At 33.5% G+C, this 22,996-nt stretch overlaps 1 protein-coding gene across 4 annotated transcripts in view; it reads left to right on the top strand.

Annotated features, from left to right (window-relative positions):
- CLOCK (clock circadian regulator) overlaps positions 1-22,996 on the top strand; it is a 118,087-nt gene that overhangs the window by 52,633 nt on the left and 42,458 nt on the right. For 3 of the 4 annotated variants that reach the window (XM_054566753.1, XM_054566752.1, XM_054566754.1), the window contains 5 exons: positions 4,965-5,054; positions 7,374-7,433; positions 11,551-11,699; positions 14,630-14,721; positions 20,019-20,108. In XM_054566753.1, coding sequence (XP_054422728.1) covers positions 5,008-5,054; positions 7,374-7,433; positions 11,551-11,699; positions 14,630-14,721; positions 20,019-20,108 — 438 coding nt within the window. In that variant the 5' untranslated portion in view covers positions 4,965-5,007. Of the gene's footprint in view, positions 1-4,964; positions 5,055-7,373; positions 7,434-10,338; positions 10,376-11,550; positions 11,700-14,629; positions 14,722-20,018; positions 20,109-22,996 lie in introns of those variants that run through there. The other variant, XM_054566755.1, reaches the window with a different exon arrangement.

Here is a 22,996-nt window from a genome sequence, read left to right as displayed (position 1 = left end):
TAAAATATGGCATCACTGTTAAATTTTAGAACAAAGGGAGCTCCCAAAATAAGTAAAATAAGAGGTCATGTGTAAAGGATCAGTAATCAGAATGACTGGATTTTTTGATACCACCATGGAAACTAGTAGGCAACAGAGCCTTCATAATTCTGAGGGGAAAATGATTTCAAACTCAGTATTCAGTATTCAGCTAAACAGTTGATTAAGGATAGACTAATGACAATTTTTAGACTTGTGTTGCCTCAAAAAACTTCATTTGCCATTTCTCTTGGGCAGTTATCATAGAAGGTAACAAACAAAAATAGAGAAGGAAACTGAAGATTAAGCCTGCAAAAGACAGAGAATCAACTTAAGTAGAGACCCAGGAAACCACCAGGATGATAGTGAATAGTGTTCCCGGGATTGCGATTGGTCACTAGTTATAGAGAACCTCTAGTGCCAATAGAAATAGGTCAGAAGGTGCCAAAAAAAAAAATGGCTGTGAGAAGATTAAATTGATAGAATGCCTGATGTGTTCAGCTATGGGAAGATTAATTTGATAGAATGCATGATCTACGACATTAAGAACAGATTGAGATAGGGAAGAGTTTGGGGCAGTATTGGTGATAGGTATATAGAAAACCAGGTAAATAAGAAAAAACAACCTTAGGGAAAACTGCTCAGAAAGGGAAAGTAATTGTAGTATACCATATGACTCAACAGTGATTTGCATTTACAGAGTCATTAGTAATGGTAACTCTGAATATAACCACCTAGCCAAAATTATGATATTGGAAATTTGGTCAAGTGTGTATGTGTACAAGGAAAAGATGGGGGGAGTAAAAGAGAGCTATTCAATAGCTGATGCCTAAAAAATATGACACTATTGAGAGCAAAAGCAAATACTTTTAATAATTACATTGGGACAACTAAAATTGGAGCTGTGTAGGCACCCTACCTTAAACAGAAAAAATCAAGAAGTAACAAAATAAAGATATTAGAGATAGGGACTTAACTACCCAAAGAAACAAAGAGATGAAAGTAGGAAATGGGAATCAGAGGACTTTTGAATTTTTAATATCTCCTGTAACAGCTTGGATGCTTTAAACTGTGAACACATATACATTGGTGAAAAATAGCTTGTAAACACCAAATTTTAAAATAAGAGAATGAAATTAAAGATGTTGAAACAACTGTTGAACACAATTCTGACAATCAGTTTTCTAGTAAAAGGGAGCAGAAAAGGAAGGCAGCACCTGAAGGGGGCTGGTGAGTCATGGGAGTTTTTGTATTTTTTTTTTTATGGTAAAATTCTAAGATGTTGCAGTATCATGTCATTAGGTACTACACAGTTTATTTTTAATACAGAGTATGTTATTTTGTATATAAGGGTTATTTTCCAAAGATAGAATGTCAGGCACTGAGATTTTCTGTTAATTATTTATAATGTTCCATGCTGCAGTAAAAGCATATCTGCTTCTATATTTAGCAAAGTTTGAATTGTTTGTAAAGTTTCTGAATTACTAGTACCTCCCCATTAGATAGATTTTTTTTTTTTTTTTAAGATAGGAGAGGGTAAAAGGGGACTAAATAGTGATGGAAGGAGACTTGAAACACATAGTACAGTATACAGATGATTGTAGAATTGTACACCTGAAACCTATAGACCAATATTACCTTTAACCAATAAAACATTTGGATCACCATCACCTACACAATAAAATCCAAGCTCCTTACCAAAGCATATGAGAAATACCTACTATTCTGGATGCAAACAGCCTTGCTTCACCATATACTAGCTGTGTATTTACCCCATCTCTGCTGGGCTTCTTAATTTTCTCACCTCCATACAAAAATAAAATTGTTTAAAAAAAATTTATGAGAGACTTATGCTGCCCTTGGACTTCGTTGTTACAAAATAGAAAGTAATGTGGTGCTTACTCATCTGGGAAGTCATATCACTGAATGAGTTTGAGCTCAAGTTGCTTATGAAAAGGTGCATTTGATTCCTCGCTGTAACTTGATCTTTTATAATTCAACTTGTGAACTTTGGGTTCCAGTGACTCTGATCCATTCAAAAACATACTGCATACCATACTGGCCTATTAATGTCAATATTTAAGAAAAAAGACTTTTTATAATAAAACAATCTATATTAGACTATATACTTGAAATTCCTTGTTATATGTAGGGACATTGTAAGTCTTCTAAAACTGAATTCTTAGGATCGATAGTATGGGTAAGAGTGAACTCTGGCTCATCTTTTTGTACTGAAAGTGTGAGTCCTAGGGTAGTTGTCACACAAGACCTTTGGCTGTTCCCCCATTACCTCGTTATTTTCTTAAAATTAATTTTTCACTGTTTAAAGAAGTCAAGAGGGTTCTTCTAACAATTTGTAAAGAGTTCTTAGGTCTTACTTCACTTTTCCCCTTACCTTTCTCTCAAATATAGCATGTCTGTCGATTGGCTGGAAAAGATTTTGTACTAGACTCTTAGACATATAGTCTCACATTATTCAGTTAGCCAGACAACAAATAATGTTTGAAGAATATGGGTAACAACAATAGTAAAAGAGCCTAATATAGCATTGGTCTGCATCTTTAAACTATTTTGCATTCCTTCTTCTCACAGCCAGCATGGCCTTTCCTATACTCTAAGCCCTAACTCTTGGAGTCCTTTATTTTCTAGTTTGCTCTGTTTTACCTTTTGATAATTAAATAAGCATATATTCGGTGCAATATAAATCTCATATTGGCCTTTTAACTTCAAACTGAAACTGTTCTTTTTAAATTCACCCAAATTGGCATTTTTACCTTTGTACTGTTCTTTTTGTTCTAATGATGGAACCATTCTCTGTTATTACCAGGATGGTAACTATGTCTTTTGGACCAGAGGACTGTACTTAAGTGATCTTAAAGTCTCTTCTAACGCTAAAATTCTGTAATTCCTGTGTCCCATCTGCTGATGTCGGTCCAGACATTTAAAATCAGTATTTTATCCTGGTGCTAGTTCTTTTTAGTTTTACCATGGGGGACCACTAAGTTTCTATTAAGAAGTCTTAGCTCTTCACAGTCTCACGTCTGCAGCCATAATCACACAGGTAATGCAGCATCATTTTTTAAGGGTTATTCTCTCTTTCTCTCATAAATGTACATTTGAAAGTGGTAAAATATTTTAGAATCTCATGTTCTTTGAATACCTTTAATCTTACCTGGGTTAGTTAGTGTTACATAGTAATTTACACTAGCTTCTAAATTTTAAATAAAACTGTAGTTAAAGTAGAATTTGTTATGTCACAAAACTTTTATGATATTTATTAGAATTAAAGTGATTTTTCAATATTTAACTCTGACTATTGAACAAAGCATCTTCTATGGATTAAACCTTCCTTACAATTTAGAAAAGCTACAGAATATAAAGAGACAAATTTTAGGATAATGATTCAGTTTTAAAACAATCTTAATTTCTTTAATGTGGGTGTAATACTCTTTTTGGTTCTTTTTTACTTGCTCTCACCACTGTCAGTGCTATTCCCTCTTTATGCTCTAGTGATTAAAACTTTAAGCTGTAACATGCCTAGATTTTTCTTTAAAGAAAATTCTAACCCTTTTAAAGTGTCTCAGTTTGATGCTACCTCATCTCGCAAAGGTTGTGCCTTTGCAAATTGCTATTCTTGTGACTTGGAATCATTTCAACTATGACCTCTTACTGTCCTCTAGTCTGTTATTTCTCAAACTTAAATGGTGGAGGAGACCTTGTAGGGACTTTGTTAAAATATCATTCTGATTCAAAAGGACTGGGGTGGGGCCCAAGATTCTGTCTTTTAACAAGCTCACAGATGTTGCTAATGCTGATGGTCTCTGGACCATATTTCAGTAACAACAATGTAGACTACCTGGCAAACTCACTGTCAAGAGTATTTCCTCTGACTCCTTCCTCCTTCTGTACCATCATTATTCCTTTTATTATAATTATTTAGATATATCTCCCTATTTAATTCCAGATTTTTGCCTAGAAAGACTGTGTCTTATATTCTTGTGTTCCCAAAGCTAATCATACTGTAATAAAATAAGATTGCAACAAATGTTTATTGCTGATTAAATGGTGTTATTATAACCTATTAATAGTTACTAGTCTAATATATTGGGTTGTCCAAAAAGTTTTGTTTATTTTTTCCCTATAAGATGGCCCTAATAAAGCTTAGTTGGTTAGACTGTATTGTGACAGCTGTCAGTCATATCAGTATGCATTTAAAAAAAAAAACTTGCCAAAATTGGTCAATTTTTGTGTAGCCGTTTTAATATTGAAGATGGAAGAAAATATGCAACATTTTCAGTGTATTATGCTTTATTATTTCATCATTTTCAGTGTATTATGCATTATTATTTCAAAAAAGGTAAAAATGCTTCAGCAAAAAAAAGATTTGTGCAATGTATAGAGAAGGTGCTGTGACTGAACATGCCAAGAGTGGTTTGCAAAGTTTCATGCTGAAGATTTTTCTCTGGACGATGCTCCACAGTTAGATAGACCAGATGAAGTGATAGTGATCAAATTGAGACATTAATTGAGAACAATGACTGTTATACCATGCGGGAGGTAGCTGACATAGTCAAAAGATACAAATCAATAAAGTTATTGGTAAAAACGAAAAACGTGTCTCTTACTTTATGGAAGACTAACACATGAACTTTTTGGCCAACCCAATCTATGAGTATTAAGCATAGCTTTTAAGTATTGGTTATTTTATAGTAGAAAGAAAATGAATGGTGAACCTCAATATTTTCTGGTAGTCCTTTTAGAGAAGGAAAAAAAGACCAGAAATATGTCCCAGCTAAAGCTGTTTGGTTGAAAGTGTTCCAGCCATTAGTACAAACAAAAATATTTTGAAGTCTCTATAACAACATATAGTGTTTTTCAAGATTATTATGTTTGTGGAATAAGTATTTTAGAAAACTAACGACCATTTATTTCTCTTTCCACCCAAGGAGAAGTACAAATGTCTACCACAAGACGAAAACGTAATATGTTATGTTGTTTACCGTAAGCTGTAGTAAAATGAGCTCGATTGTTGACAGGTACGTTTTTTTGAGACTTATTTTAAATTATAAAGCTATTTTAAAATTCACTGTTAGAGTAATGGTCTATATCAAACTGATAAAAGGAGTTTTATGTTCAGAGAAAATTACTATTACATTGAATTTTTGTATCGAGCAATCATAGTATAATAGTAAGGTGTATAAATATTGTCTAGAGCCAAAGTCAACAGTGTGTGGCTTGTGTCCTGGGTGTGCCTTTGAACTGTAATTTTGGTGATTTGGTCAGAGCTGCTGTGAAAGAAGTTGTGACAATTGGAAATGTTTCCTTGGTACCTTCTGGAATCATCTATCTCCTTATCTCTTATCCTTTTTCTCCTTATTTATTGGTGCTAACTCTATTCCATTAAGCATTTTAGCATTTATGACTGATAAGAGGTAACTATAATTAGGATTTCATTAGTTGAAATTGTAATCTTTAATTCTTGCTTTTGGAAAAAGGATACATCTCCTTGTTTCTTTGATTTTAATACTTATTTTTACGTTTTAAACTCTCAGATATTGGGATTCATTTTACAGCTGGCTTATCATGGTTTAGTTGGTAACATTGTTTTTTTTTTCCCCAAGTACTACATAAAATACTGGTAAGTAGTGAGTGGTACTTAAATTCAGTGAAATACAGTAACATTATTCTAAGCAACTGTTCTTTGATAGCAAGCTAATGTGCAGAGTACTTTTTTTATATGTTATTTTATTTAAACTCTTATTATTTCATGAGATCTTACAGGTAAGGAAACTGTAGGTTAAGGAGCTAACATAATTAAGTGATGAACAGGCCTGGCAGTAAAGTTCCTGTGCTTTTATTACAGTGTACTGTGTGATTCCTCCATATGGGATTCTTTAAGAGTTTTGTAGCTAGTGTTGTATACAGAAGTGACTCGTCAGGGCAGGCCTCCTTCTTTTTCAATGAGGTAAACAGTGAAGACATGTAATCTACTAGAACTTGAGGCCTAAGAGGCAAGGGGTTTCCTTAGAGAGGCCTGCTTGCGCCACTACTGTAGATTTGGCTATGCCATACTTTCTGATGGGATCTGTGGGTAGTCTTCTCCTTGGAAAGGGTATTTCTTCACTGCTCCTGAGAGATCAAACATGATTTGGGCATTATACTTCTGAATGATTGCCAATTCCCATTCTAGACAATATCACATCTAGGGATCACATTTGTCTGTTGAGACCTAAGGCGGCAGTTCTTAATGTGAGTTCATTTTCTCTCTGAATGTGATGAAAGTTATGGACTCTCTTCTCAATAAATGATGTACATACAGAATTTTTTACAAATTTCAGTGCATTCATGGATCCCCCAAAATCTATACATGGACCTCTATGGTACAAAATTTGCAGATGATCTCAATGGTGGGTCTAACAGATATTTTACAGGACTTTATAGGCCATGGAAAGATGTGTTTAAAGGAATGAATAGTGAAGTGGTGTAAAACCTCACAAATCACCTGAAACTATTTAATATTGCTCCTTAGGTTAAGATTTTGTGTTACAATGCTGTTCTCCTAGATCTTCCCATAACCAACTTTTTCTTGTTACTTAGATCTCAGGTCAAATGTTCCCCATGTCAACAAGTCCAGTAACTGAAACAGCACCCGCTTTTAAAAAAATAAAACTTACTGTCACAGATTTTTGTGTTGATTTGCCTCTTTCTGCTAGAAAATAAGCTGTAGAGAGCAGTGACCTACATGTCTGGCTAACTGCTCCATAACCACATCCAGAACAGAACCTGGCATATGAGTGCTAATAAATATATGTCAAATGAATGAAATTGTATTATGCTAGATATTGTGCTTTATGCCAAATATTGTGGTAGATATCTTAAAGCAGTGGTTTAAGTTGTGCTAAATATTGTGTTATGATTGATTTATGATTTTATAAAGTGATTATCTCAGAAAGTATATTTTGTAACTGCTCTTGTGATTAAAAATAGTTTCAAGTGAATCATTTTATATAATGGAAAAATATACTGACTTTCTATAGGTTTTCACTGGTTACTAAAAGTTTGAAACAAGATATTTAACTTATGAATAAATTAAATTCTGGTTTCATATGTTGTATGTAGTATACCTTAGTAGTTTTAAAATTCACATTTGTAACAAAGTTTTAAAAATGTAATAAAAATGGCTAACTTTAATTTTCTAAAATGTATTAAAAAACAGGTTAATAGTTACAGAATTTGAATTTGTACAGTCCATTAACTTTATAAAACTCTAGGATATAATTGATTTGATTCACATGTCATTTTCGTGTTGCTGTTGTGTAATGATCCTTCTCTAATTTTTTCTCTCCACTTTTTAGAGATGATGGTAGTCTTTTTGATGGGTTGGTGGAAGAAGATGACAAGGATAAAGCAAAAAGGTAACTCAAGATGTAAAATAGTAAATAATTGAATAAGAAGTAATATTAAAAATAGTAAATCATTGATTTTTCAAAAGCTCTCTGCCTTAAAACTTAGTGTTTAATAATTAGGTGGAAGAGCTTGGAATGTTAGTACCCAGTTTATAAGTTAAATAAAGTTATCCTCTAAATGTGCTTTTCTCATCAGATATATTATGGAAACCATAGTATCTCTATGTCATCTCTGGGGACGTTAACCTTCATCACTTGGCTAAAATAGATTTGCCTGGATTCACCACTGTAGTTACTATTTTTCTCTTAATTCTTTGAAGTAAGTTAAGTGTAGGGACCTTCAGAGTAGGGATTGGGGGAATTAAGCTTTACCTCTACACATATTTGCAATTCTTCTGTAAAAATAAATTCTCTCTCCTACTTATTTGTACCTGTATGGACTTAAATATACTTATTTTATACTTTAGGTTCTACTTCAGTGCTATTTTATTTTTTGCTCAAATTATTCCAGCTTTGGCCATTGGGAGGTTTTTCATGCTTGGCTCCCGTGTGCTATGACATGCCTCCAGTCTTCAGTAGAAGGGAAAGTAGATAATACAGAGCGGGAGGGAAGAATTGTTTTAGAGGTGTCATCAAGGAGGTGAGGGAATGGAATCCAGAGCCATGATGGTGACAGTTGGGGCTCTGGCCTCAAATAGGGGCCTTGACAGTTAATTATAGTACTAGGAGGGATGGTCCAGGTAGCTGTACAGCAAAGTCTGGGGTCATTGAGAGTAAGTAGTAAATACTTCGGTCTTTTCCAGCCATGTTGAACTATATGGGTGCTCAGACAAGAGTAGAGGTGTTGTATCATCACACCCAGATACAAAAGATAAACATGTAATATGTAATAGTTCCTAAATGTATGTATTTAGCAAAAAGAAGGTATTGGGATGAGGGAAATATTCACAATAACCACATAAATTGCTAAGTACTTTAATGAATGATTAAAATATGAGTATAGCTAAGAAGATTTTGAGGGAAGCTGTAACTTTATTCAAGGAAATAAAAAGACCTGTATTGGAAGCTAAAAGAATATAGGACAGCCCCTATCCATTAACCTCAATCTAGTGGAGAAAAGTTCTTATAAAATCATCAGGGTAGAGATAAAGTCTCTAAGATGGGAATCATCAGTTTTGCCTGAATGAGAAGGCTGACCTCTAAGGAATTGACCTGGATAGTCTTAAGGGCCAAGTTTATAGATGGATAAAGCGAGCTAAGGGTATTCTATTTGCAAAGACATGTATTTTAGTAAACCAAAAATACTGTTGTTGTGGGAAACCTTGGAGAAAGAGAAGGAATCTTGCAATGATGCTGTGAGAATTAAATGGGGCCACTTTGAACTTTCTGACTGAAAACAATGATGAGTTAAAGACTTTACTGTTGAATCCAAAAGAAAAGGAGTTCTGTAGCTACTCCCCAAATGGAAAATCTGAGACCTGTTACCAGTGAGGTCATTCCAAGAACTAATTACTTCAAACCTAAGTCTACTATGAAGTAAAAAGTTTTCTTTAATAGGTGTGGTCCAGTGGTAGAGCTGACAAGGATATTAGCTTTCCATGTATTTTCTTGCCCTGGAATCAGAATGCCTGATTTGAATTGTTACTTCATGGTAGCTGTGTGACCCTAGGCACATTTTCCTTTATGCTTGAGTTGTCACTCCTCTAAAATGGAAAATAATAAGGCCTACATTGTAGAAATTAAATGAGATTTCATAAATGTTTAGTGTCTGGCACATAAATACACAACAAATACTGGCAGCTATTTTTACTCCCTACCCATGTGTTCAGCTACTTCATATATAGATGCTTATTTCTCATTTACCCTTTTCTAGAGGAATATAACTAGATCCACATATCAGAGTACCTTGTTTATGTAAAAACAGACCGTTTCACCATATCTAAATTCTCCCCAAACCATCTGTCCCCCAAAACCAATATTACCTTTTATATATCACATTGATAAACAGCATTGTTAGTAACTTGAGATGCCTTAGATTTCCCCTTTTGCTTCTCCACTCCAAACTGAATCTGGTTTACCAAGAATTGGTTATTCTGCCTCTTAATCCACAAAATCACACTGCTCTGTTAACAGTGCCCCTGCATGATTTATAGGTTAGGATATTGCAGTTGCTTCCTAAATGGTCTTCTGGCTGCCAGTCTTGTTTGGCATATGATAGGTAATATGCTAGATGAATTTGTTTTGCCAAGCATTGATCCTTTCATCAGTCTGATGCCAGAGTAGTCTTTATTAACAAGCAGTTCTGGCCATGTCATTTCTTTGCTTAAAACCTTTCAGTGATTTCCCATGGCTTTCAGGATTAAACTCAAATTCTTTTTTTTTTCCCCTTAAGATTTTATTTATTTATTTTTAGAGAGAAGAGAGGGAGAAAGAGAAACATCAGTGTGTGGTTGCATTTCACATGCCCCCTGCTGGGGACCTGGCCTGCAACCCAGGCAGGTGCCCTATGCTGGGAATCGAACCAGCGACCCTTTGGTTTGCAGGCCGGTGCTCAGTCCACTGAATCACACCAACTAAGAGTCAGATTCTTTTATGTGGCATAAAACTTTATGGGGGGGGGAGGGAGAGAGAGAGAGAGAGAGAGAGAGAGAGAGTGTGTGTGTGTGTGAGAGAGAGAGAGAGAGAGAGAGAGAGAGAGAGAGAGAGAGACTAAATACTCTGACCCATCCCCTAACTCCAGCATACTTGTGCACTATACACTTGGGCCTGTACGTTAGCCACGTTAGCCATGCTGAACTGCTTGTGCAGGTTTTCATCTTCGTACTGGTTTCCTGTGCCTGGAATGCCCTGCACACCCCCTCACTACCATCTCATTCTCACAGAGTCTTCAGGACTCAATTCAGCAAAGTCAGATGCCATCCCTGGCTCCTCTGACTTTCTATAGGAATTAGGTGAATTTTTAAATTTTTATTAAATATATTGGGGTGACATTGGTAATAAAAATTATGTATGTTTCTAGTGTACAATTCTGTAATACATAGTTTCCAAAGGAATTAGGCGAATTTCTTGGGAGGGATATTTTTCTCTAGGACCACTAACCCTTACTGGCACAGTCTCTGTCATTATAGCAAGCATTCAAAGTTTGATGAGGGAGTAAGTTAATATCTATCATGTTTCTTAAGAATTTTGAACAATTGTATTTTTTCCCAGTACTAATACAGAATAAATGCTAGTTCTTTATAGGAAAACAAACAAAAAGTACATAAAATTATCCTCTGACATTTTGGGAGAGTAACTGAAAAACTGAATTCTAAAGTCTGACTTCACAAAACAGATAATTAGAGGTATTATAAAATGGTAGATGGCTCTGTAAATAATTGTACTGAATTATACTTGTCTCAAGAGGTCTCTGTGCAGCTAAGTATTTGTTTACTGGTTATTGCTTCACATGGAATATTAGTAATTATTCACTTAACACACATATTTTGAATGCTTCCTGTTTGTTAAATGTTACGTTTAAGTGCTTAGATAAAAAATTGGGGCTCTTTTATCAAGGAGCCCACAGCTTAATGGAGGAACAGATACACAAACAAATGATTATAGCCCTGTGTTGGAGGCTGGGTGATAGGATTAAAGAGGAGGAATGTGTGGTTAAGCCTCAGGGTAGGAAGATTTTCCTTTCTAGATTTGTTTGTAATATAAAACTTGTAGGAAATGGATAACTTTTTTCTCTTCAATAATTTTTAATAATTTGTATTTATACAGTATATGTACTGTCACAAAATGTATCTTGGTAATATTTATAATGACCTTATAAGAAAACTTCAAAATTCTTGGTAAATGTTAGAGTAAATAAAACCTGAGATTTGAATGTACTTTGTCTTATGAATGTACTTTGTCTTATTGGCATTTTCATAAAAATTTTATGCCAACTGTTTAATATGTAATAGTTTCTTTAAGAAAAATTATTGCTTTTATTGTATATTGTTGATAAACTAGAAGATAAATATTTATAACCATCTGCAATAACAGAAAAACATGTGTGGTTGTGTCCAAATTGAACATTATGTTATACTATTTGTGTAATTAAATGGATTGTTTGAAAACTATTTTTTTATTTTGTCAGAGTATCTAGAAACAAATCTGAAAAGAAACGTAGAGATCAATTTAATGTTCTCATTAAAGAATTGGGATCCATGCTTCCTGGTAATGCTAGAAAGATGGACAAATCTACCGTTCTACAGAAAAGCATTGATTTTTTACGAAAACATAAAGGTAAATTTTTAACTTTGTAAAATGGATTAAAAAAAAAATAGACTTCCCTTAAAGCATAATGTAATAGAATCTTGGCAGTGATGCTTCAAGTTGGATCCTTCCCAACATTTCTTTTAAGAGAAAGAAGTCAGTTGCTTTTTGAAAGATTTTCTGGTATGTTTTTTCTTTTATTCAACAAACATTTATTTAGTGCCTAGTATATTATGTCTTAAATTCTCATGGACAGGGTAACAACAGTCCTGGCCCTCAAGTAACTCAAGCCAAGGGAGACAAACATCTAAACAGCTAATTGCAGTACAAATAATTAAAAAGGTAGAGTGCTTGTGAACCTTAAACTTGTCAGGAAAACACAGAGGAAAGAATGTGTCAGGGAAGGCTTAAAAACAGCTGATATTTTTAACTGAGTTTTCCTTTAAGATTAAGTAAGGAAAACAGCATTTCATGCAGAGGAAATAGCATGTACAAAAGCAAAGAAACAGAGAGAGTTCAGTGTAACTGAAGCATAGTTTGAGTTGGAAAAATATGGCCATATCTGAAAGAAAGGCAAGTGCCAGATTGTAAGGGTTTTATATATTATTTTAAAAAATTGTTTCCTTCCGTGTATATCTAGGAAAGTAACACTATGTTTAAATTAAAGTTATTATATCTTACAGAAATCACTTTGACTACATAAATCATGAAAAGAAAATTTAAAGCATATTAAGTATTTTGGTAACAGAGATAATTCGTGAAAAAGTTGTAAAAGGACATTTCCTTTTTTCAGATGTAAATGAAACTGCAGAACTTCTCAAAAGGAGAATTTCTAATTAGTGCCTCTATTTACTTCTCCCTGGCTCACTCAGTAATGCATTACTAGCCTGATTCATGCTCTACCACTCTTTGAAATTATTTTTGTTAATTTCACTCATACCATTACTCCCCACCTCCTGTGCTACCAGTAAGACAATAGCTTTTTCTCATATCTTATTTTCTGCTGCATGCTTGAAGCACTGGGAATTTTAATCCATCCTCCACTGGCTTTCTTTTCCCTTGGCCTGTGTTATAGTGCAGTTCTTCATTCATCTCCCTCTTCCTAACTAAAATTAGTAGCTTTGTTGTTCCTATTTCTTTTTCTGCTCTTTACATGTGACACTTCTTAAGGTATTATCCATCTTTTTTCTTGCTTTCTCTACACTCTTTCCCTTGGTTATCTCATTCCACGGCTTCGGCTATTGTCTCTCTATTAAACTACTAAATCAGTATTTTAGATGCAAACTTTTCAGCCTTTATTTCCAGATAACTTCTGGATCTTTATTTTGCATGCCCCCAAATTCAACGCATCTGTCACTGAATGAATTTTGATTTTGTCAAGTCACCCCTTTCTCTCAACAGTCTTTTTCTGTTTTTACACCACCAGGCTTTCATTCCCCTAGGACCCAAACCTAAAAAGACTTGCATTTTTTTCAGCTTCCTTATTCCTTTGTCACAGTTGCCAAATTCTCTTAATTCTTCTGTAAATGTATCAAAATTGTCTTCATTTTTATTGTCATTATTGTCTTTACATTTTACCTCTACAAATAGTATTCTTACTACCTTAGTGTCTCTTATTAGATAGTACACTCAGCCCTTCATACATTGTATTTCAATAAATGATTGTTGAATGAAATGAAATAATACACATTTCCCCCGACAGTAGAGGATTAATTTTTGCATTAAGTAGACCAGGGTTTTCTTTTTTCCCCCAAAATTGGCTATAAAATTTTCATAAAAATAAAATTTACCTGAAATTGGAAGGCAATTCTTATATAATTATTACTATTACATAAATCTGTGCTCCACCAACCTTGATGGGATTTGCTTGTGGATTTAACTTTTTTTTTTCCTGAATGTTTATAATTAATGTGAATTTGACAACGTATGACTATATTCCACAGAATTGGTAACTAGACTTTTTAGTTATTCATATTCTAGTAAGGCATTTTTAATATGGAAGACTTTGGGTGACAGTTTAATATGCTATAGTTATACCTGGTCATAGAAAAATCTGAACAACTCAGTCCAGTTTTTACTGCAAAGTAGTGTATATTTTGTAGAGTAAAATTTATGACATAGATTTTTGTTTTGCCTGTTTTTAAAATATGCCTGAATTTGAAAATGGAAAAACATGTTACTTAAATAGTTCATGTTTCATCATTTATGAATAGCTTTGTCATAGCTAAATCCACTAGTAACTAGTATGTTACAAAATAAACTAATAATTTTGTTAAAATATTGTCCCAATCCAGGGATTTCCAAATTTTTGACTGGCTTTCTACCACTAACAAAACATGCAAGGAGATAACTAAATGAAATTACCCTGGAATTATTACTGTAAAGTTTTTGCCCCAAATCTTAATTTAGTCTCCTTGATTAATTAAGAATAGAGTGTCTCATTGGGAGGAATCTTTCTGTTTGGTAGGAGGCAGGCCGAAAGTCCTCTTTGTTAAAAGCAGACTTATGTCCTTGGCTTTTTTCCTACAGTCGCTTGTCCTTATATCTGCCCTAGGTTCTACCACTTAAATAGCAAGGAAAGGAAGAGGAAAAAGAGTATCTTCCTAATGCTTGATCTGTCTGCTTATTCTGAATCTTGTTCAGTCATTATGTCAGGTAGGAAGCAGGCTCAAGCCTTTCAGCAATACAGGCTATCACAGCTTTGTAGAGAAAAAAACAGAGACTGGTATTTCCCGGAGACCAAATCCAAGGAGATAACATGCCATAGTAGTTCAAATATTTCATCATACCAAAACTTTGACCTCCTGATACCCACCTAGAGCAATAAATGTTATTGCCTATGGTTTTCATCTTATATTAGAGTGGGGAGGGAGAAGGGAACTTGCAGGACTTTGTGCTGCCCCCGTCGCCCACCCTGGAGTTGGAGTATGCCACTAATGTGTCAAATAATCTATTTACAGAAATCACTGCACAGTCAGATGCTAGTGAAATTCGACAGGACTGGAAACCTACATTCCTTAGTAATGAAGAGTTTACACAATTAATGTTAGAGGTATGTCCAGATTTACTTTTTGAAAAGTTTTATTTTCCTCAAAAAATAAATCACAGGGGTAACTCATTTTAATATAGTTTCAGTAGTATTAATTTAATGTTGAAAAGTTTTGATTCCATGTAAATCAATAAACTATATCTTAAAATTATTCAGTGCAAGCATTGTAAGCAAATAGTACTATCTGATGAAAGAATGCCAAAGTGTTATATTTTCACTATTATCTGAATTTTTGAGAAGCTTAATAAAAGTCAGAAAACTACAGCTACCAAAATCTCTACCTGAGACCACATTATCAACATTCAAGTGAAGAATAATATATCTTACTCATCACATATTAAATGTTATGAAATGATCCCTCTTGAGAGTAGTATTTTTTTAACAAATTAAAATTTACCTAAAGACAACATAAAATGGTAATAAATGAAGTATTTTGAAAATGGGAAACAAATGAAATATAGATTGAAAGGCAGCTCTTGCTTTTTTAAAATTTTTATTGGTTTTTAGAGAGAGAGAGAGAAACATCAATTTGTCGTTCTGCTTATGTTTGTTAATGCTTTCATCAGTTGATTCTTATATGTGCCCTGACCAGGGATTAAACCTGTAACTTAAAAAGGCAACTTTTAATTCAAGAAAAAATTTTTAAAGGAAAAAAGTAAATGTTCTATGAAAAATTTGCATTTGAAAACAATTCAGAGCGTATTTGCTTATAATTTCAAAACTTCATACAATAATTATAAAATTACAAGAATTTTGAGTCACTCATACCTGTTAACCTTTTCTACTTTTTAATTGTTTTCTGTGCATAGGTTAATATAGATGTCATCTATGCACACAAAGTACACATAGTTCAATATCTAATTTCCATGAAAATAAATAGTAAATAGGAAATAAAGGCAGTATTCTTTGGCAGAAATGGTTAAGGACAAGAAAAATAGATATAAAAAGTAACATAGCAAGAATAGAGGAAAGCAGTTGAGGTGGGAATGTAGATATTAAATAATTTATATCTTTTATCTTGCTTTTTTTGTAAAAGTAATCTCAAATTTGCATAAATTACAAAGTTTTTTATCCACTGTTCTATACTTTAAGTATTTATCTGTGTCATGTATGTACAGGGAGGGGCAAAAGTAGGTTTACAGTTTTGAGTATGTGAAACCCAGAAGGTATTCTTGTATTATTATTTATTATTTTCTGTACAAACTGTAAACCTACTTTTGCCCAATCCTGTATATGTAATGACTGTGTCTCAAGTATTTTTGTATAGTGACTGAAGTCTAAAGGAACAGTATTTTGAAATTGATTTATTTTTTTCTTTTTATCCTTGGATGGAACTGTTAATTAATAGATTAAGTCTATATGTATATTCAGCAGAAATGTTAACATGAAAATTTGTTGGAATATAAACATATTGCATATATTTAAACCCATACTTAAAATCTGCAATATACTTGATCACTTTTCACATATTAACTCAGTGAATCCTCGCAATAATCTTATAATCTTATGGAGTAGACACTATTAGTATCCCTTTCTTACTGCCAGATGAGGAAATTGAAGAACAAAGAGATTATGAAACTTGCCCAAAGTAATATTTAGTAAGTAGGTCAGCTGGGACTTTTTGCAGGTAAACTAGCCTCTCTGATCCTGTGGCCTCAGCACCTGTGAAACTTCTTTCCAATGAATGCTAGCCATGGCACAGCACTTGCAGCTTAGTAACCAGCAATTAGGTCTTTAAATTAGTGAACTGTAAACCAAAAGATAGTTTCTGATTTTTTTAAATATTTTTTCTAAAAAGTAGCTTCCCGTTGTCCAAAATTATCTCTTTAGGTAATAAGTAGTGTGTTTATGAAAGCTAATGTCTACAACAAAGGAAATAACTCATTTGGTTACTCTAATTTTATGATTATGTTCTCAGTACAGTTGTTTAAGATCTTGTGTGGTAATCATTAACTACTTATACTGCTTCATTGGTATGAAAAATTTCTTATAATTGTAAAGTTCCATAATTATCTACACTCATTAATAACCTTAATGAAGGTAAATTACCAGTTTATTAATGAGCTGAACAGAAAAGCATTGTTTTTAATTTTTTTACAGTGGTCAGATCTTTCTTAATGTGAGACACATGTAGTACATATTTAGTATAAAATAAAATATTTATAAAATGCAACAGAAAATTTAAATATTTAAGTAAGTTGTCTCATGATTATCCTCACAGCTTTTAATATTATATTCCTGAAAAATGTTACCTTTATTTATTTTTAATGTCAAACATATTTTTCATTTTTAGTGAGTATTTATTAAGTAAATATGTATTCTAACATTCATATGCCAACATTAAAGACTATACATAAATATGTGTGTATTTTGCAACCTGGGTCCAACTAACCTAGATGTGTTACTGTTGGCTAGTCACGTTCATCAGATTATAGGTAGTATATAGATAACCATTTTCAGCAAAATTTCAGATGTAGGCTATATCTTGATCTTGAGATGTTAGTGCTGCTAGTAGAAGACAGATCATTCACCTCAACCTCTTCATATTATGGATGAGGCTTAGAGAAGCTGCAGCTTGTCCAAGGTGAGATAGCTAATTAATGGAAGGACTAGGACTGAGATCTTCAAATTCACTTATAACTTATGTGTTGGCCGTTTTTCTCTCCATTTCTCTGTTGCCATACATTTCTCCCTCTCTTTACTGTGTTGCAAGGAATATTCTTTGTAACCCTTGGAGGGGGAGGTAGAGAGTATGCCCTCTGATCATCTGCTTATCTCTGAATCAGGGCAATTTAGCTTGACCTCTGTGAAAGTCATCTTTATGTGATGTCATCTCTTAGTGTCTTGTCCTTTCCCTTGGAAGCTGGCCTCTCTCTCTGTAATGCACAAGGGAAGGGCTAGTGCCCTGTCAACTTCATTTTAGCTATAGATCCACAAGGAGGTTCTATCCCCTTCCCTAGAACTTCCATTTCAGTCTTCCCCAGATTAAACACTCACTGATAAAGAAGGTTTACATAGTCCTTTTATTGTGGGCCAAGTAGGTATCCAATAGGAAGACTAGTTTGAACTAATTAGCCTTTTTTTTACCTTACACCATACGGTATGGAAGAGGGATAATCTTCACAGTCTTCAGTCTTGGGATGAGGATGTCCTTGTCTGGCTTGCTTCCTCTTCCATGTCTCTAATCTTCCTCCTCAAGGCCCCTTTCAGGGTCCCTTTAGTTTTTGGTGTACCCACCTACCTGCTTGGGAAGTTAAATCCCTCCACTCAAAGGAAATCTGGACCCTGGGTCCTTACTTGTCTTTAGAATTTGGCGATATACTGGTGGAGGCTTTGCTTAATCTTTGAAAGAGGAAAGGGCAGGCTGTAGTCCTAGGAGAGGGATTAAGTCATTAAGAGTTCTTATTTCAGTTCATTCTCTTTACACAAGAGAGCTGGCACCTTGATTCTTAGTGCATATCCTAAGAGCAAATACAGATCATCATAGTAAATATTAATTTGCTTTCAAAAATGATACATTATAGCCTCACATGAGAAAAGCTAGTTCTTAATGACAACATTTTGACCCTTTTCCTTATTAACTAATAACTGGCATTATTATACTAAGTTTTTGTAAAAATAATTTCATAAATTTGCATAAATTACAGGGGTTTTTATCCCTTTCTTTGACATTAGCTAAGGATGGGGTTTGTCTGAGCCATTTTAGAAGGTAGTCATCTACTCAGTGTAAGTTCTTTGTAATATCTAAATCTTTCCCCCGGTAGAAAGAGAGGTGGGGGTACCTTTTTCTATACATTCAACATATATTTCAACAATTACTTAGAAATAGAGGGAGGTTGCTTTAACTCCCAGCTCCATAAATTATTTTTTATCTACTGAGTGCTACACATATGTTAAATGCTGCAGCTATAATGTTGAAGAAGATAAATATGGTTCTTACCAGAGATTGCTTTCCTATGAGAGAGCCCTATAATTAAATAAATGCAAATGTAATGTGGTAACTGTGTTGGTAGAGGAGAAACTCCTCTTGTTATTTTTTCTGCTGTATATCTTCAACATCTTCCCCACTGGATTTTCCTTTCCCTAAGCCTGCAAATATACTTCGGTGGGTTTTTTTTTTAAATTTTTTTTAAATTTTTAAAATGATTTTTCCTTGATAATTAGTTCTCTTAAAACTTTCATCTCTCCTTTCCTAATGAAGTTCTTGGTAGAGTGGTTTATAAATGTGCTCTGATCATCCACTCATCTCTAAATTCATTGTAGTCTGACTAATTTTCCTATTGCTACCTCTTTTGAAAGTCACAAAATTCATTTCTCATTTTCATCCTATTTGAGCTCATTTTACACTGAACCAACCTCTTCCTTCTCATTCCCCTTGTCATATTCTCTTATAGTGACTTCCTCTTCAACAGTGTACTCTATCTTCTCTGTCATTTTCTCTGGTATTTAACCTTCTCACCCCTGCATGTAGATAATTCCCTCAAGAATTTGTCTGGCATGCAGATATGCAGGTTGTACTTCTTCAGCTGTCACTTTTGTGCCTGAGATTCTCAAATGAAAGTAATTTATAATATATAAAGTGCAGAATCACTTTAAGTATTGTATCCCCTGCACTGGCTTCTCTATTGAACTGTAGTCCTTTCTTTTCTATTCTTAACACTCCTAATTTCATTCACAATCTCATTAACTTCCAAAAGATTTTCCTAACTTAATTTTTTTCCCTCACTTAATTTTCCTAATTTTTTTCCCTCTAAATCCATTTTACACACTACTTCCAGATTACCCTTGAATAAAGTCCTTATGTCTTAACCTGGTACTCTAAGGTTTTTCATGATCTGACCTTAGCCTACATTTTCAGCTTTGTTTCCATTTCACTTTATTCCTCATGTATTTCCCTACAGATCAATCCTACACCTCTTTGTTGATATATACAAAAGGTGATAAGGTATTTTTTGTGTATGCCAAAGACATATTGATGGCATGTGTGCTTTGGAGACATTAGCATCTTCAAATAAGTCCATCTTCATATAATGTGTGAATGATAAAGATAGAACATTAAATATCTTTTAGAAACCAATTGTTCAATAGATGGCCATAGAGTGATGTTTTTTCCTCCAATAGCATTTTTAAATGCACAAAAATATGTACTATACTATGGTATTGTAAAGTGGAAAAGCTAGCATTTTGATTATGTTCTGGAAATTTCCACATTACAGTTTTTGTTATTTAGTAAGTTAGATTTTTATTTCTGTCCTATGAAACACTTTTTTCATTTAACTGACCATTATGTTTAATTTCAGGCTCTTGATGGTTTTTTTTTAGCAATCATGACAGATGGAAGCATAATATATGTGTCTGAGAGTGTAACTTCATTACTTGAACATTTACCAGTGAGTATAAAAATCCTGTGATTTCTTTCTTATTTAATGCCTATTATAAACTTTGTAAAGCACTAGGAAATGTACCTCCAGAGCAGTGTTGAACAATAAGAAGAGTGGGGAGGAGAGCTCAAAATACGTCTTTATTTTGACATGGCTATGTTTTCTCAGTTCAGTCATGACTCTGTAATCTGTAGTAACTATTCAATGATTGTTTTATCTAACCTCTGTTCCTCCTGCCATCTTTTTTCTAGTGCAAAGTTTTCAGTGTTTCCTTGTTTATTAGCTTGGCTACGATGTTGCTAAATCACTGAGAATATCTTGAGAATAACTAAATTTCTACTGAGATAACTAGTTGCAGCTAGAGGAACTCAAATAATTTCCTCAAAAGAATGACTTAAAAGAACACACTAAAAATAATAAGTGCAGAACTTTTGTGCTATGTGGCTTGAATTGATAATGCTATAATGGCCATATTCAATTTGTTACCAATACGACCTTAAGGATACAAAATTAGAAACTAATTTAAACAATTAAATTAGTTTTTAATTAAGATGGTGAATACCAGAATGTTTTTGTTCTTTTACTAAGCCTATATTTATTGAACACCACCTCTCTGCTAGACATTGTTAGGTGTTCTGCTGCAGTTAATAGATTTAATGAATTTGAAGTTTTATTTAATATGTAATGTTCTTATCTAAGATAGGGCTTGCAGCATAAATATTCTACAGTTACTTATAAATTACACTTACAGTGTCTGTCTGTTTAAAATTTATAACAATACAAAGTACCTGTTTTGTAAAGGGCTCTTTCAAAAGATTTTGAAAAGCACTATCTTTCTCCCTCCAAGCACTCTGCCACTTCATAATTTTACGTAGAGAACAGATACTGTCTTTAAAAGACCAGATTGTAAAAGATTAATTTTTTCATGGAAAGCAACCCAGTAAGTAATTTTTTTATTTCTTTGGGTCACAGAGAAAATGACTTGGCTTTACTGCTTTTCTAGAGGCTTTAACAATAAGCTCAAATAGTAGGTGATGAGCACAACATCTAAAAATTGTTTGAGAGTAAACAATGAGATTATAGAATACGTAAGTAAACTAGTATGGGCAGAGAAAAGGACAGATTGATTGACTGAATATTCTGGGCAGCTCTTTTTTTTTTTTTTAGAAATTATATAGTGAAAAAAGCTAGGGAAAGAAACCCACTGTAGGATTAAGATATTAAAATAAGATTGAGTAATTTAAATATAATTATATGCTTTTTAACAATATACAATTGTGTAGGTTTTCTTTTCATTATTTATAGAAACTATGCAACCTTTTATTAATTAATTTTTTTTTAAATTTAGTCATAATCAGAGCATCACTTACAGTGTGAAAGCCTGCTTCTTAAGCGCTTTCCTTGAACTTCATTCAGAATTACATGTCCTTCCCCTCTGTTCTCATATTACCTTATACATACTACCATTGTGACATGGTGGATTGTAATTTTCTGTTTGTTAGGATAATTATGGTAGGTGTATGCTTCTTAAATGCAGAGATTGTTATCTCTGTATCTACATGGGCTAGCTAGTTTCTCAGAGAGGCATTCAATAATTTTTTATGGAATGTATAAAAATGAGTAGGCTATTTGATGTGACTTCTAAAAATTCTTTTCTAATGGCACACAGAGGTTGACTCTTTAGTGAGATAAAGTTTAATTGATTTTTGAAATAGATAACACGTGACAGATCTAGTTGGGATCTAAGCGTTTGATCATTAACATTTCCCCCCTCAATGAAAACCCTCTTCGCCTTTCCATTTCATCCTGGAGTTTTGAAAAAACTTTTTATTTTCGAACTGTTTTTAGATTACAGAAAAATTAAGTAAATAGTACAGAGAGTTCCCATATGACCCATACCCAGTTTCCTCTGTTATTAACATTATCTAGATCTTTTTAATTGTTTGTAATAGCCAAAGCACATAGACTGGCAGATGAATTTTTGGGCAGAGGAGATTGCTGCTGCTTCGCTCCAGTAGACCCATTTCATTCCATACTAAGTTAATAGTATCCTTTATTGATACAGTTTTTTCCGCACACCAGTTACTACGAACACTTTCTTTCACATCCCTGACATTGCTGAATTGAATACTACTTGATGGCTTAAAAATATAAACACAGCGTTTTTTTAGGGGGAACAAAAGGAAACAAGTGTTTTTTGAGAAGAATAATATTTAGGATCAAACATGAGGAGAAAATATGTGATTTTCTCTTTTTGGGTTGTCATTAATAATTAAACTTATGATAGATGCTAAACAGAACTTTAAAACAATCATGTCCCATTCTTTGTGTTTTAATATACACACCTGTTGTTTAAAATAGAATTTTGGTTGTTGCAAGAAGGGATGAAACATTAGCAAATCCCTAAGTTTGGCTTTAGTGTTTATAATTCAGTTTTGTTGAGAAATTAAAACTTCCCATCTTAATCGGTGATTAATATGACTTAAAAGTATGATTTAAATTTTAAATCTGATTATAACATTGCAAGACTGATTCTATAGGTCCTGCAAAATAAAATATTTTCTTTGTCAGTACATACTTAGTAAATCAAGTATATTTTAACCTTTTTATGGCTGATAATTGAGCAGAAATGCTTTATTCATTTTGAGATTGGAAAGGAAACTTACAGATTTTTTCCTCCTGATCTGGCTTTGTATGACTAAATTACAGGGTCATGCCACCTTAATGCCTGAAATGATTTTAGACATCCTTAGCCTAGTCCCTGTGTGTTATCAGCAAGAAACATGAAACCGGAGAAATTGGAGTTAACTGTGCAACACTTGTGGAACTTCCAAGACACAAAGTCGGTGTCTTACTTACATTGCAAGCTTAATATCTGTAAAATTTTACAACTAAAG

Source organism: Pteronotus mesoamericanus, unplaced genomic scaffold (assembly GCF_021234165.1).
Source record: "Pteronotus mesoamericanus isolate MK-2021 breed Mesoamerican mustached bat unplaced genomic scaffold, CSHL_Meso_final contig_180, whole genome shotgun sequence".
Lineage (NCBI taxonomy): Eukaryota > Metazoa > Chordata > Mammalia > Chiroptera > Mormoopidae > Pteronotus > Pteronotus mesoamericanus.
This window is presented reverse-complemented; position numbering and strand designations above follow the sequence as displayed.